Source organism: Eucyclogobius newberryi, unplaced genomic scaffold (assembly GCF_026437365.1).
Source record: "Eucyclogobius newberryi isolate DKJ021-1_F unplaced genomic scaffold, fEucNew1.0.hap1 SCAF_7, whole genome shotgun sequence".
NCBI lineage: Eukaryota > Metazoa > Chordata > Actinopteri > Gobiiformes > Gobiidae > Eucyclogobius > Eucyclogobius newberryi.
In genome coordinates, this window is record NW_027316389.1 from 17,674,189 (window position 1) to 17,692,465 (window position 18,277).

The 18,277-nt window shown below is 43.5% G+C and overlaps 1 protein-coding gene across 1 annotated transcript; it reads left to right on the forward strand.

The window, feature by feature from the left end:
• The first annotated feature begins 1,183 nt into the window (after window positions 1-1,183).
• Window positions 1,184-13,415, forward strand: znf469 (zinc finger protein 469). Its single transcript, XM_072434398.1, has one exon. The coding sequence runs from the start codon at window positions 1,343-1,345 to the stop codon at window positions 12,413-12,415; it is 11,073 nt and encodes a 3,690-aa protein (XP_072290499.1). The 5' UTR covers window positions 1,184-1,342; the 3' UTR covers window positions 12,416-13,415.
• The last annotated feature ends 4,862 nt before the right edge of the window (window positions 13,416-18,277 follow it).

Sequence of the window (18,277 nt, forward strand, 5' to 3'; positions counted from 1 at the left end):
TCTTACTACACTGCATATTCCTTTTACATTACTGCAAAGTAACAATACTCTATACATACAATTAAAAAAAAAAAAAAATGAATTTCAGCAATTTCTAGCCATCATTATCATAATCAAATGCTTCATATCTTCCAAAGGTAAGAAATGCGTGGAGGCTGTTTTTACAATTTGACATAAATATTGAGAAAAAAAGCTTGTCTAGAATGATTCATTTTGCATGCTACATTTTTCACTGTCACGTTTTCAGCCAGCCAACCTGCTGATCTGACTTCCAGGTTGAGACCTTCCTAATGCATACGTTTCCTTGTAAAACTGGCAGGAATTTTGCATTCTGCTGAAGGGCTGCTGAGTGGCTTGGATGCTCTCCAAATCACGTGTTTTTCAGCACAAACCTGAACTCTCCTTTTTGCCAGTAAACCAAAGCAGAAAGCACTGGTTTGGTCTGCATCTCTAGAAGTGGCATTTTGGTGCAAGCAGTGTCTCCATGTCTGGCCTCACAAGACAAAGCAGCAGAGTCTCAGGACCAAAGTAAACTGTCTGGGATGCAAGACAGTTCAATGGTGACTGGCTAATCCTCGATATTCCCCTAAAACGTCCTGAGCACTCACATTAGAACAGTGTAGCATTGTCCCTGCTCACATAAGTAGCCTGTGATTCATTTACTGGCCCTGTGTATTTGACCCATTTGCTGTAGTTTAGTCTGTCCTCTGTGCTTTTAACATTCTAAGCCCACACTTTATTGGGTTGTTTGTAGCATAATAGTGTCCACAATACAGCCACAACCATTGTTTCACTTGCATACGTAACACTGCTTATTTAACAAATGTCGCCTTATTTGAATGTCGGTTGACTCTCCAAGTGGAATATGAGTTTTGGCAGAGTGGAAGATTTCCTGATGATTACACAGGCTCTTTGTGCTGAGGGAGTTTCTCTGGATGATATGGCAAGAGTGCGCTCTGCTGGCAATTAGCAGCAACTGTCATTTCAGTTACATCTGACTCCACTGTGAGAGAGATGCTGCTGCTTTTCTTCCTTTTTCCATTTTTCTTTATAAAAATATATTTTAGTGAGACATTTTATAATATTTGACTTTTTATTCCTTTGTTAATGCTCATGTTGTGTTGTGACCTGTTTTATTAAAACTGTTTTCTGTGTGTGTTCACAGGTCCTTGTTCGGTGCCAGATGAGTCCACAATGGGAGTGAAGAGATGAGCTTGCAGCGAGCAGCCCTGTCCCTGCAGTCCCTACCACTGGAGATGTTATTATTGATGCAGACGACGATGCGCTTGTCTCCCAGACAACCCCTCTGAGGACCAGGCCTTCACCACACGCACTCTGCACCATGGCAGGAGAGAGCCAGCAGAAGCACGCTGTCAAACAACTGGACGCAGAGTCCACACTGCGGGATGAGAGGCCAGCGCTGGAACATCACAAAGACAAAACCACAAAGGAGTTTTCCGAGCACTTTTCAAATAGCAGCACTGAAGCCAGAGCCAGTCAAGGGCTCACGGCTGACAAAGTAGAGAAGGAGCGGGACGTTACTCAGCAACGCGAGGCTGTGATCCGGCCACAGCAAACGGGGAAGATCGACTTCAGCTCACTGCAGCACAGGACCAAGTTTGCCTCTGACAGGAACTGGCCCAGCGGCAAAGCCAGTCCCCAGTCTCCCAGCGGAAAGGGACGCAGCCGAGAGAAGGGCAGGCGCGCTGGAAAGTCTGAGCGCGGCAACCCACAGCAGCTGTACAGACTCAGCATTACACACCCACCACGATCCAACCCTACCATTGGGATCGCCTACCCGCAGCAGAAGGTTTCCCCACCCAAGAAGCTGGAGCCCAGCCGCGGCCCTGTGTCGGGGAGCTTCCGGTTCCACATCCCCAGTTTACCTGAGCGAGAGGCTGAGCTGCAGCAGGACGAGCTCAGCTACAGCCGCTGCTTCCAGGACAGCTCCCAGGGCCCCACCTCCCAAAACTATACCTCACAGCCCCCAGCCCACCAGCAGCCGCCAGCCTCTATGGAAAACAACAGTGGGACAGCTGGCAACCAGCTCCTTTTGACTGACTTTCAGATAAGCGGATCTAATACATGGCAGACTTCAGATAGAACTTTCTCTGGTGCTAACTTTGGACAGAAGTCTACTGCCCTCACAGACAACAATAAATCCAATGGCTTTGTGTCTGGTCCGTTTCAGTATGGATATCATATGCTGGAGGAGTCTGCCTCAGACGCATTTTCCTGTGAACAAAATGCACCTTCCCAAGACTTCACAGACTCTCTGAGCACAGCCCATGTCGCTCATTCTTTTCCCTTTGGCTCTGGACCAGGACAGAATGTTGGCCCGAGCAGCACACAGTTCAATAATGAGCCTCCGTTTGTTCCTGCAGTGGGCTCCTCCATACAGTGCCCCAGTATGAGTGAGGACTCTGCCAGCAGTGACAGCTCCGGTTCCAGTTCTCAGCAATCGGAGCAGGGTAAGACTGGGATGCCCGAGTGCAAAGATGCTGTTGGACAGACAGACGCGTCAGGGAGTAAGAGGAACTGTCACCCTAAAGACAACCAGAGAACACTCCTGAAGGGAAGTGTGCACTATGCAAGAAGCCTTATACAAGGTCCAGGGACTCAAATGCACTTTCCCAACAAAAAATTTAACACAAACCCCACAATCAACAACATGCACAGGGGTTCGGTCAATTTTGACAAAAATATGAATAATAAGATTGTAAGTAGTTTATCACACAGCTGGGAGGGTAACAACAAAACGTATCAATCAAACGATCAAAACACACAGTATAATGACATGAATGACAAGTTTCAGTTCCAGAATCAGCCAGTTCATGACCAAAGATCCAACTCCTCTAAAAACAGCCGGATGCCGTGGCAGCAGATACGGCCAAATACTGCAATGCACAATCAAAACCGGCAAATAAGCAATCAGAAATTGGCTTACATGGTGTCTCCTTCAGACTGGCAGGAAGAGAATAAGTCACATAAACAGGGCTCATTAAAAAACTCCAACACATTTCACAACGGCAGACAAGAACCCATAAAACATGGCACAAGTGCTGTCTCTACTTTTAAAGTAGAAATGAGCCATACACAAGTGTGTGAGTCTAAAAATAAGACTGTGTACTTCGGCCTCAATCAGCCCCTCACAACAGCATCATCGAGAAACTTCAACTACCCACCATTGCAGGTGCCACCCATGGGGCTCATGATGGTGTCTCCCTACGAGTCTCCATTGCCCTCCCCTGTCCATAACCCTGCTTCCAGTAGCACATGCTCCTCTTTGTCCCCCACCTCCACCAGCCCAGTTAACTTCAGTTCAGAGGACAGTCAGATGTCCAAGCCAGCGCCCCCTCACCCCTATTACCATCAGGCCAAAAGCTCCTCTGATCACCTGAGCCCCCACCAGTTCCACTCCGACAGAGCTCTGCCCTACACAGCAGACCGAAATAAAGACAACATGATGAGCTACTTACAAAATAATGTGCACACTAAGAGTTCCATGGACGTTAACAAAACCTACATTGACAGTTTCGGCGTGGAGCATCACCAGCCTCCCCCTCCGTACTCCGCACACCAGCTAGCCACTTCTCTGGCGACGGCTAATCTGGACCAGTTAGACGTGCTCCTCACATGCAAGCAGTGTGATCAGAATTTCAACAACTTGGCTTCCTTTCTGGGCCACAAGCAATATTGCTCCCAGCATGCATTTGCACAGAATGAGCTAAAGGAAATATCAAAAATAGATAAAAAGTTTAATACTGAACCAGTGAAAACAGTTTCTGCCTGTTCAAATGTGTCCTTGCCTCGCTGTCCATCTGATCTCCACCTGTCACTGCTGGGGTTGAATAAAAATGGAGAGCTTATTCCTGACAGTGAGGCAAAAGGAGAAAACAAAGATGATTCCATGAAACTCAATCTGTTTACTGGCTCTGGGAATCTCCCTGTTCCTCTGCCTGAGCTGGAGCTGGAGGACGCCAAATTAGACAGCTTAATTACAGAGGCTTTGAACGGAATGGGTTATCAATCTGACAATGCTGAAATAGACAGTAGTTTTATCGATGCTTTTGGTGATGATGAGCTAAACAATGTCAAAACAACATCGACCAAACAATCTTTGAAAACGAAAGAATGTGAGAAGAAAGATAAACCAAAAGAAGAATCCGACAGATCTTTTACACAGGGAAAGTATTTTTACGACTCAGATGAGGAAAGCCCTGCCAGTCAGATACAGTACACAGAATGCAAAGTGGAGAAAATCTCTTTGAATTTAGAACAAGATGAGAAAATTAACATTAAAAAAGAAGATTCTCATAAAAATTCAAGAGGCGCCTCGAGGGAGAAGGCCCGGGAACAGGATGGCAAAGCGAAGGAGACACGAAAACTGTGCAAAAGCGAGGACAAAAACACTCCGCGAGTTGTGCTATCCAGCAAGTTCTCCGAGCGCTGCGAGGTAAAAGGTTTCCAAGAAAATGGGTCCGTCCCTTCCTCGCAGGCCTCTCTATCGCCGACCTCCAAAACCTCAGTGAAGGAGAGCAAACGGAAAAACACCGCTGGGGGATCCTGGAGCAAAGAACTTATCCATAAAATAGTGCAACAGAAAAATAAACTCCACAAGCTTCATGTCAAAGGTACTAAAAATCTGCAGTTTTCCTTAGTAATGGAGAGACTCACACCCACTGTAAAGAATCCCGCTTTCGGAGAGTACGACTATGTCTCCGATTCTGACGATGAATGTGAACCGGTGAAAATTGCGAGCCAAGGCAGGTTGAACCAAAGTAGCCGGTGCAAATATACATATACAAAAGAGTGCAAGTGGCGAGCGAGGAGCGACAGAGACCAAGCCGCCTGGAGGCACGAGTCCAAAGAATGTTTTGAGGTGAAAAAAAGTGAAGAGCTCGCCTTGTCTCCGGAAAAGCCCAAACTGAAGAGAAGAAGCAGCAGGTCGTCGACGAGCAGCGACCTCAGCACATCTGTGAGCGACAGCACCAGCAGTCCCAAAAGCACTGACCGCACCGACTCGGACTGTGAGAAGAAGATTGATGTGAAAAGGAAAGAACCGCACGAGCAGCGAACATATGAGAGGTCTTCCCCCTACAAGTTATGCAAAGACTCAAGCAAACTAGCACTGACGTTCACCAAGGCTGTCAAACAATACAACTCTGAGAAAGCCATTCTGTCGGAGCAGAAAGAGGCAGCGGAGAGTCCAAAGAAATGCCAATCACAAGTTTCTGATACGTCGAAAGCAGCGGACGCGACGAAAAGTGTGGAAAAGCGGAAAAGCTCTCCGTCAAAAACAAAAGAGAAGCCTGTGTTCCCCAGCAAAGAATCACAAAGCGGTGTGGATAAAAATAGTCAAAGTGAAAGAGTCAGTGTGTGCGCCGCGCAGGAGGACAAACAATGTAACAAGCCACTACACAGCGATACCCATTCTCCCAGCGTCCACAAAAAGGCTGATTCCAACACAGAGGGAAGCAGGAAGAGCAAAAAGGGAGGGGAGCCCGTTGTCACACAGTTCGATTTATCCACGTCCGGGGCATTTGAAAAAGGGAATGACAGGGCACTGAAAGAACCTATTACTTTAGTCAATGACCTAGACACACACAAGGCCTCATCCCTTTGTAGTTCGCTGATGGATAGTGTCTGTCTGTCCCCGGCTGAACCCCAGGACACTCTGATTCAGAAAGACACGCTTCACCTTATGCCCTACAGTCTGGAGCAGGATCAGGGCCTCATCAAATCCCCTCTCTCCTTCGACACATCGTCAATGTTTGGAGAACTGGCGGGATTTGACAGCGGGATTTACTCTGATATGCCCATGCCGAAAGAGGCCTTCCACGCCATAGAAAACTCTGCGGACAAAAAGGAGGAGTTTGTCTCGACCTTCTCCCCGTTTCTGGAACAAAGAGACTGGCACATGATTGTTAGCCCCGTGCTACCGGATGAGATATCGCATTACAGAGCGGACAAATCGGGCGAAAAGAAAGCAGATTACAATCACGTTTCCTTGTCTCTACCAGAGAAGATTATCGACTACAGCGCCAACCTGAACAACTGCGTTTCCGATGATGAGCTGGAGATAAAGAGAATAGTAAACGAGCTCGAAAATCAGCTGCAGACGACAAAGTTGGAGAGCCCGACGCTGCTAGTGCGAAACTCCCCCAAGCCTCTGCAGATGAGCAAATTCTCACCATTGCGACTCAGTGACGAGAGCGAAAATGACAGTTCCAGTTTGGACATGAGCTGCCCAGTGGAGGCTATAAATGCACCCGTAGCTGACCTGCCCAGCGAGCACTACACCGAGTCAGCACTCCCCTGGTCCAGTCCCTTCCAATTTGAGCTCATAGATGGACACACGGGCCCCCACACTCCACTCCCAAGTCAAGCAGTGGTCCTTGAACCTCTGACAGAGAAAGAGAACAATGGGTTGAGTTTAATTACCACAGGCAGGGAGGAGGAAAAGGTGGAGAGGGGCATGCTCGCTGAAACAAAAGAGGAGGCTTTGGAACAGAAGAGATACGCAGAAAACCTGATGAAAAGCCTGGAGGTAATTTCTGATTCTATATTCAAAGAAGAAGCTATTATCACAGAACAGAAAGAGCTCAGTGTCACTTCTCTCATGAGTCAACAACATCAAGAAATTGAATGTCAGACAACCGGTGCGTTTGAGACAGAAGATCAGAGTGAAAAGGAAGCAATTACCAGGCAGGAGAATATATTATCACCTTCAAATATCAATGAGCGGAAGGATGAGATTGAATTCATTTTGAATGAGTCACCCTCATCTCTCTCTGAAAGAAATGACCCTGCCGTCTGTGGAATTGAGCCAATTTCATCTGAAGCAGACATGCCCAGAGAAAACAATAGTAGGCAGGAGGCGGAAGATAAAGTGCTATCAAAGGATTGTATCAGTGAAAATAGTGATTCTATCAAGCCTGATGATTGCCCCAGAGAGGTGACACTTGACCCTTTTGTGGTGGAGGAGGCCCATGGGAGCAGCAGTACAGAGGAAAATGGACAGTTATTAAAATACACTTGTGTCAGCCCAGAACATTTGAGCATGAGACTGGAGGATGCAGAGGCCGTTAAAGGAATCATTGGTCAGTGTGATGACGGCCCTCTTACACCAGCTCTACTGGACATCTCAGTGGACACTAGCGATAAAGAAGAAGATGTCACACAAATATTAAATGAACAATCCAATGAAGATACAATTTCAACACATATTGAAGCCAACAATAATGATTATTCACAATGTATTACAAAAGATAACTTTTCTAATCTGGAAAGTGACATGTCATTAGAACTAATCACAACATATAAACCCTGCGGTCCCATACTTGCTGAAACGAACGAAGAAACCATTGATCAGTGCTCACCTTTCCCCGCTCAGCCAACAACAGCAACAGACAATCTTTTAATCCTCTCCTCCACAGAAAGTCTGATGGACACAGACTGCAGCAAAGTGAATCCATTTAATGACCCATTACAGCATGACACACAACTACAGTTTGACAGCATTCAGAAACAGGAGATTCTAAATGTCCAAGACATAAAAGAACAACTTCCTGTTGATTTCATGGCCAGCCAACAAAACTCCCCATACAGGGAGATAGAAGACAATCACTGTCTCTTTATGCATGTTACCCAGCCAAGCATTTCACTTCTATCCACCTCAAACCAAGCACACATAACCGAATGTGACAGCGAAGAGGATTCACAGGCCGGCACAAGCAGTAATCAACCTGGTGAGATGAAATCACCTCTGGACAAAGATGACAATCACAATGAGCTGTTAGCAGCAGCTGAGATTGAGTATTCTAAAATAAGCCCACCTCACCCAGACTTGGGTGAAATTATCGAGTGCAAAATCTCTAAAGCCAGCGTCCCCTCTCCACTATCTATAACTAGCCCAGAGGTATCGGAAGAATCAGACAGTCTGGAGAAGACAAATCCAATGTATGATTTGAAGCTGAGCCCACTAAACTACAGCAGCATATCAGATGACCCTCCAAAACTACATCAATATGATTATATTCCAATTTCACCAGTGCAGCAGTCTAATGATAACGCCGACCAAAGGGAAGACATAGAGCTTAACAATAATTCTGCACAGATTTTCAATAACAAACCAGACCTGACCCCTGAGCTGACTTCATCCCACGACCCTGTGCCAATCAATGAAGCCGAACAGCTCACATGTTTTTCATTGGCTATCCCCAATGAAATTATTTCTTTAGCTCCTAAACTAAAAAGTCATATGGAGGATGAAAGCATAATGAGTGAATCAGAGAAAACTAGCTCCAATGAGGTATCTACTGAAGACAGCACACTTTTGCGAAACATTTCAGATGGTCCGCCCACTCCAAAGAGCATCTGTGAAAATGAAATTCAGCTTTTCTCAGAACCATCCGACAAGGAACCAACAATAGAGACTGGCCAAGGTTCAACAACTCACAAACAAGAAATGGCAAAGAAAGCACAGCATGCTCAGCAGGGGAAAGTTGTGTGTGAAATCTGCTTCATGTGCTTTAGAACTGTACCAGGGTTAAAAAGGCATAAGGCTATGAAGCATTCATTACGAGCTGAGAAACACGACGGGATTCAAAACTTAGTAGCCAGCCAGGAAGGAACACATCTTATTTATGACCCTATAGAAAAGACACATAAAGATGATTCACATACAAGCTTGGATGCAATTTCAGAGACTATTGTCATGTCTAAAGTTGAAGAAACTGGCTGCGGCTTGGAGGAAAGGCAAAACGAGACGAGTGAAATTGCAGTGGATGAAACAGGCCCTCAAACCCCCAAAGTAAAGAAAAACAGCAAATCTAAGAGGAGCAAAAGCACGGAGGTAAACATCACAGCTGAGCCCTTCTCTGATCAGCTTCTAAACATATTAAAGACAAACATACTGCAAGCTATCACTCCTGAATTTCAAAACAACGCATTAAAAGCACGGCCTAAATCACCAGAGAATCAAGTGCACATAACCGAGAAAGCGGCAAGTGAATTGGAGGAGTTCATTGAAAGTGTTCCAGACAATACTAACATTTCATCGCAGCCAGTTACAAAAGAGGCAGAATTGCTCAACCAAACCACCGAATACAAAGACGGCAAAGACAAGAATGTAAAGGAGAGCACGGAAATATGCACAGACAAAGACATGGACAATCCTACATGTGTGAACAGTAATTTAGTGGGACAATGTGTTGGAGAAAGTGTGGAGAACAACTCAGATGGAGGAGAGACGCTAACACAAGAGATTTGCGAAAATGTGGCAATGGAAATAAAAAGTGAGAACAACAGTGACGTGAGTGACAACCACGCGCAACCCAGCCGCCCCCCTCCGGACCCTCCTGACGCCAGCGCCGATCTGAAAGCCATATTTGATGACGACAATACATTTTCACAGCTTTTTCCCCGAGACGAAGAGGTGAAGAGGAAAAAGTGTCCGCGTGTTTACACCAAGCGAAACAAAAAGCAAAAAACGGACCCAAATCTGCCCACCAGCAGCGCGGAACAGTTTGTCAAGGGCCAACCAGAGCAGACTGCAGCGGCCTTCACCGACAAACCGGCCGCACACTGTCAATATGAGACAATCTCTATTGACGATGCCATTATGCTAAATATGTGCCACAACAGCGCTCTCAAGGTCGATGCACTTCCGCAGACGGAGAGCAAAGAAAATCAAGAAGACGCTGTTGAAGAGCTTGGAAGCGGTGTCCTGAATGGCCTCAAGAGCACAAATGATAAGGCCTCATTAAACCTCAGTGAGTTAAATGCAAAGTCTGCCATTAGCTCTGACCCTTGCTCTGGCGCTTGTAAAACAGAAGAAGAACTAATAGTGCCGTGTCCGCCGCCTCTCCCCGCCGACCCTGTAGAGCCCAGAGTGACTGAGAGCACGGCCGAGAGCGTACAGAACGTCCACAGCATTGACATTCAAAACATCAATACAACTTTCCAGCTGCCCGACATTAAATGTTTTGATTCCGGTAAGGAAATAACACTCGCCCCTCCCGTCGAAAGCGCAGACGTGGAGAAAAAGGAAGACGAAAAGGCCAACAAGCACCAAGAACGTCGAGGGCGCAAGCGGCAAGAGGGCGGGATGAAAGTCAAAGACAAACAGTACAAGTGCAAAGTGTGCTTCAATTGGTTCCTCACGCTGGGCGAGCTGAACTTCCACAAGCTCTCTCACAACCCTTCCCCTCCCCCCACCTGCTACATGTGTGTCCAGCGCAAGTTCAGTTCCAGGGAGCAGCTCCGAGACCATCTGTGGGAGAAACACGCCAAGAACAAGAGCGGGATATGGACGTGCGGCATGTGCCTGAAGGAGATTTCCGACGTGTGGATGTACAACGAGCACTTACGAGAGCATGCCACTCAGTTTGCCCGCAGAGGTCAAACGCAAGGCTCCATGCTGGGTATTTCTGGCATCATGCAAGAGACGGCTGTGAAGAATTTCATTACCTCTATCATGCAGCATCGGCCCAGCAAAGGCAGCAGAGAATCCAGCAAAACTCAGAAAGAACCGGAAAAAAATGGTGCTTTGGAGATCGCAACGGAAGAGTCAAGGGTTCATAAAGTTAAAAGCAGCAGTGGATCCAGTGGGAGGCCGAGCATTTTGACTCCGCTTGAGGTCCTCCATAAAGTCGAGACGCCTAAAAACGTGGAGATCCATCCCAACTGCAAAGATCCCTCTAGAGACTGCCACCACTGCGGGAAACAATTCCCCAAGCCCTTCAAACTGCAGAGGCATTTAGTAGTGCATAACTTAGAGAAGATCTTTCTCTGTCACAAGTGCCCTGTTTCCTATCAGGAAGCCCAGGACCTGAAAGAGCATTTGAAACGAGAGCACGAAGAGGCAGATGAGTTGGAGTCAAAGCACACCACCCTCTACACATGTGAGCTCTGTGCCGATGTCATGCACGTCATCAAAAAGTCCTTCATCTGCAGCGCTTGCAACTACACTTTCTCTAAAAAGGAGCAATTCGACCGACACATGGAGAAGCACCTGCTGGGGGGAAACAAAATCTTTAAATTCCGAGGCGTTTCCAGGCCTGTCAAAGCATCCATCGCGGCAGACAATGAATGTGACTCTCCTGCAAGTAAAAAGAGGAGACTTCTCTCTGACAGTCTGCCTGAGAACAGCTCCGACAGCGGGATTGCCAGTGTCAGCCCACTGCACCAAAACTCAGAAACCCAGCCATCCAAGTCATGCGTGTCCATGGCCGACGACTCCACTCAGACCACGGTGAACGAGTACCACAATGACACGAGTAACAATGTAAAGACAGAAGATGTGGCTGAGGACTACTCGGAGCTGCTTATTGAGCTGGAGAAATGCATTCACATGAGCAGCGGGGATGTGCCCAAAGAGGAAATCGAGCCAGTGCTTTCACCTAATCCTGATGAAGAGGGTGATGGGAATTTGATTAAAGAAGCATGTGATGTAAAAGAAGAGAATGAGTCGGTGTGCATTCGAGCAGAATCCAAAGAAGGCAACGAGGAAGTGGAGGAGATTGTTAACGCGAAAGATGAGGAATTATCCAGGAACGTTGTGGGAGAAACAGAAGATATTCCCCCTCTTTCTTATGCTAAAGAAAGTGTTACAAATTTGAAGTTACATGAAGCAGTGGCACATCAGTTAACCAGCAAGATATCCGAGAAACAACGAGAGGAAGAGCTGAAACCGCAAGCGTCAAAAACGTCCAATGGCGAAACTAAAAAGCAAATTGCAAGTGTCAGTGTGGTGCCGGACAACAGCGGCCCGATCAAAGAGAAAGTCAGAACATCAGATCATTCCAAATCGACCTCTGTAACGCAACCGAGAGTCTCTGCCGGGCCGCAAAATGAAGACAAAGAACCGCCAAAACTGCAGAAAAAGAGGAAAGACATCAAATCGTCTCACAGCTCGCAGAGAGTCTCCTCCCCCGCCACGCAGGAAAACTACAACATCGAGGCGCAGGCCAAGAAGAAATTCCGGCCCAGCAAATCCGTGACGATGCAGAGGAAGTCGGACGGGCCTAACGACTATCCCGTGCTCTCCTCGGTGCACGGCGACATCGGGAGCAACAAGATGATAGCCAAATGCAAGACTTCCAACATGCAGTGCAAGAAAAGTTTACTGGAAAGCTGCGCACCAAAGAAGAGCGACGCCGTGGCTTCGCTCAACGGGGATTACAAAGCCAAAAAGGGAACTATGGGGCGGACTTTGCACTCGCCCATCTCCAAAGTCCCGATGAACAATTCTCTAAACAAATCAAAGGCAAAGATGGGCGTGAGGGCGATGGACAATCATTCGTATCGGACAGCTGAGTCACAGAACCACCTCCTGAGCCAGCTGTTTGGCCAAAAACTCACCAGCTTCAAGATCCCGCTAAGAAAGGACACATCCGAATCCATAAACTAATGTAACTGTGGAGAATGTGTGAGGGGGGACTTTGTAATGTATTATGGTGAAAGAGCTCGCACAGCTTATTCTGTGAAACGCTTTCTTTAAACACTTAACGTAGTCACTTTATGTCTTCTTTATGTTTTCCATTAAACAAATGTGAGGACTAATAGATGAAATGAATATGCTAGTGGGGAAACCATTACTGCATTTTCAATAAGTATCGCTTATAGAGATTATATTTCATAAAGGGAAGTTAAAAAGATAATACTTGAAAGTAAAAGTAAAATATTGTCTGTTTTTAAAAAATGCATGTTCATTTTGCATTGCCAATATGTGTTTTATACGTGTCAGAACGGACCAACGATCACGGTTGATTTTGGGCTCGGCACACCTTTTCATACATGCGTAATCCCGGTTGTGTATACTGTCCAATCTTACTGTATTGCATTGACACTCATCATATTATCATCAATTACCTGGTGCTATGTGTTTTATTGTAATGTGAATGCCAATTTTCTCAGAAGGGAAGATGTTCTGTAGCAGTTACAGTACTACACATTTTGTTTTGTATACTGTTTTTTCTGTAATACATTCAAAATACTGTGCAAACAGCACTCCTCCGTTTGTAGGCTGGTACATCTCACCAAGTGTCCTATCATGTAATCTCGGGCGCATACAAGAACACGACTGTTCCAAAGACCTGTATTCGTGCACTGAATCCACCACACAGAAATCAAAGACAAACTCAAATCTGTGTCTGTAAAACCCAAGTGTTTATTATAAATAGTATTTAGAACAGCAAAAGGTGCTTTATTTTGTTCATACTTATTTATACCTTTTTGTATTATATTGTAGGTATAGAGAAATGTTGGTGTAATGCTTCATGTCAAAGTTTTATTTTAATAATGTGCAAATGAGTGAGAAGAAAAGGGAAAGTGAGGTGCCCCTTGCGAATTGTAAAGTGGTCCACTAAGTGCCTTTATTGTTGTTATTAAAGATCTGTATTGCAATCGAAGTCTTCTGTTGTGGAGTTGTTTTTTTCAGATGTCGCGACTCCCTTTGCTGTCACTATACACTTCAAACTGTGAGACAGATCGCGCCTAAAGGCAAAAACACATGCGCATAATCCAAGTCTCACTTTAGTTTAGCATCTTCAGATCTACGACTTCCCTCCACACACTGGGAAAAGTCATTCCAATGAGAATCGGAATGTTCTAATTATCATTGTAGACCTGTTTACATGATAGACTTTATATTAATATTGAAGAGTTAAACGGATATCTCTGTTTTAAAATGTAGTTTTTGTTTTCTTTTTTGATAGAATCTCCTTAATCTTCTTTGGTACCATCTTCTAAATGTATGAATTAGATTGTTGTTCTACTAAAAGAGATTTGGCTTTGGAAGACACTGCTATACAAAGAGTAAATTGTAATCCTTTGACATTTTTCACTTGTTTCAAAATGTGTTTCCAATAGAGGCAGATTAACTTTCATGTTTCTAGCAAAATTATTTTGAAACTGCTCAGAAAATAGACGAATAAACTTGGTTATAATAGTTCAACAAAATGCAAAAATCCAAATTCCAATCATTTTAACCCATGCTAGATCGTTCTTTTTTTTGTTTTGTACAAATCAATGCAGTTCCGGGTCTTCCATTTGCCGCTGTCTCGCCGTGTGTAGCATGGCTTGTATCCCTACATGAACATATGTCACCATCACATAGGAATAAAAAGCCATAGTACACAGCGGCACATGGAGGGGCGGGGCCTGCACCTGTGTGACGGATGGAACCTGAGAGAAGAGGGAGACAGAAGAGGAACAAAAAGGGGTTATTTTCTTTGCAGAGGCCCGCGGCATCAACATCAGCTACTGTGAGATGAAGTAAAGGGGAACGTGGCAGCCATTTTGCAAGTCGGTTTGTTTATTATCATGCTGAGGTAATGCACGGAGTTTTATTATTCTGTGGGCGGGGCCACGAAAGTAGGTCAGACATAGACAGAATATAGCTGCTTTGTAATGTGAAGCCTTCAAAATGATGGTAAAAGTGGGTAGTATTAGACAATTATAATGGATTCAAGTATAATGCTATAATCAGAACATAACTGTTGTCACGACCTGGTGCTATAAATACAACAAAACACTACCTCTTCTTGTTTTGCGTGAGATACAAAAAAGAAAAAATGCTACTATGGAGCTAGCTTATGACAATTTGTGAATTCAGCTTTATTATTTTGAGCATCCGGTCGATAGAGGTTTAAAGTGGTACCCTTGATATGCAAATGACTTCCACATATGTGACTAAATGCAAAATGAAGTGGCATAATTAGTCGTTGGGTGTTTTTGTTTTTGTGAGACAAATTTCAATTGAAACTGAGACAATTTGTAAGGTTGAAAAGAGAACTCTAATTATTTTTGCACAATAATAAGGGTTGTATTGTAATTAGTAGCAGCAGCAGTTGTAGTAGTAGCAATAGGCTGCAATCAGTTGTAGAATGTAATACTCATACAATGCTTTGAAAAAGAAGGTTGAATTCTGTCAACCTGACAAATGTTTTTAGAGTGAATATATTTCGCTCTTCATCCAAGTAGCTTCTTCAGTTCATACAGTTCATCAAGTGCAAACAAATCTTACATTTAAAGATATCAATTGACACTGTATCCTGTAGTTTACTTATATAATACATGAAAAAAGGGGTTTTGGAAATTGTAGTTTGTTTTGTGTTAACGAGATTGGGCTGAAAACTAACCTAACTAGCTTCAAGAGAACGCCATTTGAAGTTACAGTAAATCTATGAAGTTACAGTAAATCTATGAAGTTACAGTAAATCTATGAAGTTACAGTAAAAGAGGAGCAGATTGGACACTTTTGTTGTTTCCACATGAAAGCTTAAGCAAACTGACTTTAGTCCAAAGCCTAAGCAAACTGACCAAAATCCAAAACATTTTATAAAATTAGTTTTGCCTTTAGTGTCTTGCCTTAATTAACAAATACCATATTTTAATAATTTGTTTTTGATTCCTCTTTTAAGATTAATAGAGGAGATTATCACAAAATAAAGCTTACACAGGCTCGCTGCTCATTTGAATGTTTTGCATAAACACACTAATTAATTATGAAGCTATTTATTGACTAGTTTTGACACCAGATATGAGTTTGAAAGCTTCAAAGAGGCTGGCAGCTATTGAGAGCGATGTGCGAAGGAAACAAAGGCTGTGCTAATTAGCAGCTTAACTATAATAGATTTAGTGAGAATGGCGGTTTGGCAGAAGAAGTACACAAACGTATGCATTCCACTTTATTGTCGTTTGAGACAATAAGGGAGGATAAATAAAGTTTTCTGAACTGAAAACATGAATATTATGACCTCCATCACCTCCAAGAACAAAGTGTCTTTTTAATAACTTAATGGAATCACCTTGAAATGTTTTGTATGGAAATCAAGAACACTTCAAGTTCACTTTTAATTTTTATGTGTGATAGACAAATTATCTGAAGCGTTTGCAAACTTTCAAAAGGTTGTTTTAATCTGCTGAAAAGAGACAGAACTAATAAAAGGGACTTTGGTTCTCAGCACCAAGTCAATTTGTGTTTTGTTTTTTTAGTTTTTTTTTCAGCTAAGAAGAATATACAAACTGAGATTGTGTGTCAGATTTCATCATCAACAACAAACTTGTCGGATTGAGCAAATGGCATAACATGTTCATTACAGAAAGTAATGTCACCTTGCTACGGGCTCTTTTTAGTACAACCAAAATGTTTTGTATGGGATTTCTCTCTAGCATTCTGGGAGTTCAATCATCAATCAGGTAAAAAAATATATACTATGCAAATTTGTACTTGTTTTATGGTAAAACAAAATTTAAAAAATGTCATGGGTTTTTAGGTGAGAGAAAAATAACTGGGGAAAAGTGCTCTGTCTTATCTGAAGGAATAAATAAATGAAGATTAAATTATTATTATTATTATTATTAAAGTGGTAATCTTATTCAAATTGCTCTGAGTATTGCTGGCCGTCCTTTTTGGGGATTTCTCAAACATGAACCCACTGCAAAGCCAGCTTAGACACAATTAATCAGAATGTCTCCTGTTTGCAGTAAGCTGAGCCATCCATCTGCCGGCACAGACAACACAGCGTAATGTTAGCTGCAGGTGCATGTACTAATTAGTCATTCCACTCTTCACCTCATAATTAGTCAAACATCACCCAATCGCTTACAACACCTACTACGACTGCTACGAGCTGCTTAATATGGATGTGCCATTCACAGATTTATCACAATGAAGAAAAGCAGGCTTTCAGATGGAGCAGTCGGCCTGGGATTCCCCACCCTTATGGTCTTGTAACTGTAAAAATGCTGCATCACTTTGACAAGGTGTCATGAAAAAACCTGATACAACAGAAGTCTTTCAAAACATGTGATTTCGTGGTCCTCCATAAGGATGAACGTTATTATATTTATTTATTTTATTTATTTTATTTATTTTATTTATTTTATTTATTTTATTTATTTTATTTATTTTATTTATTTTATTTATTTTATTATTATATATATATATTTTATTATTATTTATTATTATTATTATGTATCATTATTTCAGTCAAACCAAAGTTAACTTTTATTTTGAATGTATTTCGCAGAGTGGCTGTAATAAGGTGATTTCAATGTTCATATTGTCAAGCCCTAAATGTTTTTTTGTTTCCATGGCTCGCTCTCAAAAGCCCCTCAATCACTTCAGAGCTTCATGCTGACTACTCCAAAGCCCCTGAAGGTTTCGTCAAGTGCGCACTAGCGGGGGTTCGTGCACCGCTGGTTGGGAAACAGTGGATGGAGTGGGCCCTTGAGTTCCCTCGTCGGACACACAACGGCATCACACTGGGGCCCGAGCGGGTGCGGCGCATATGGCGAGTGTTGTCCCGGACGTAAAGAGACGCCATTGATCGCAGGGGCACAAGTGTCAACATTGATTAGTCCAGACGCGAGGACTCGGCTCCCCCGGCGCACATTTGCCCCGGCTAATGGAGCCTGATTGATGGACTGTACAGTATTAGTTGATCTTATGTTTAACACCAGAACCTCCCAGGGTCCCTTGCACTCCAGACCACAATCTACTGCTTTATTTGCGAGATTAAGTGTCAAGATGTATTAAAAGCTGACTGAAAGCAACTGTAACGATGATTTAAAGATAAATTATGTTAAGGTTGATTTCAGCACTTCAAATAGAAATGTACAACCGAATGAGTAATTGTAGATATTGCAGACGACGCATTTAAATATTCCCAGATGAATAAGATTAGAATTTGAAAATGTAGTAATTGTTGTAATTCTAGAAAACATAAAAAAAATTGGGAACATTTTGAATTGTATGGAATTGAGAGACAAAAGCCAATATCTTTTGAAATAGCCTGCAGATATTTTGGTGTGTATAGTGAGAGATATATAGACATAATGGATTAATAATAATGTTTAATTCAAATCTAATCTTGAATGCAGTGATATAAGATGGAACATGAGCATTTCTGTGTTGATTCTCTTGTGTTTTTGTGAGAAATATCCCATGGTCATGTTCAGTTCCTGATGGAGTTCTTGCCTTGTCACGGTTTCGTTCCAGGCATGCGGTGTGTTCCGGGCAACTGAGGGCGGTTATTTATTTCCCAGTTATTTCCAGCTGAAATAACTCACATGTAAACAATACGGCTAATGCTGAACCACAGGCCAAAGAAATGTCAACAGTTTAAGAAAAACATCTTAGATAACATAATATTGTCGGATTTGACCTGTAACTGATGCAGAACGTCACAGTTTGTCTGGATTCTGAACTGAGAGTCCCTCGACCAGCTCCCAGTTCACAAGTACCAGTTCAAGTCGGAGATGGAAA

Coding starts and splice junctions, on each gene's coding strand:
- znf469 (XM_072434398.1), top strand. CDS start 1,343: ATGGCAGGAGAGAGCCAGCAGAAGCACGCTGTCAAACAACTGGACGCA.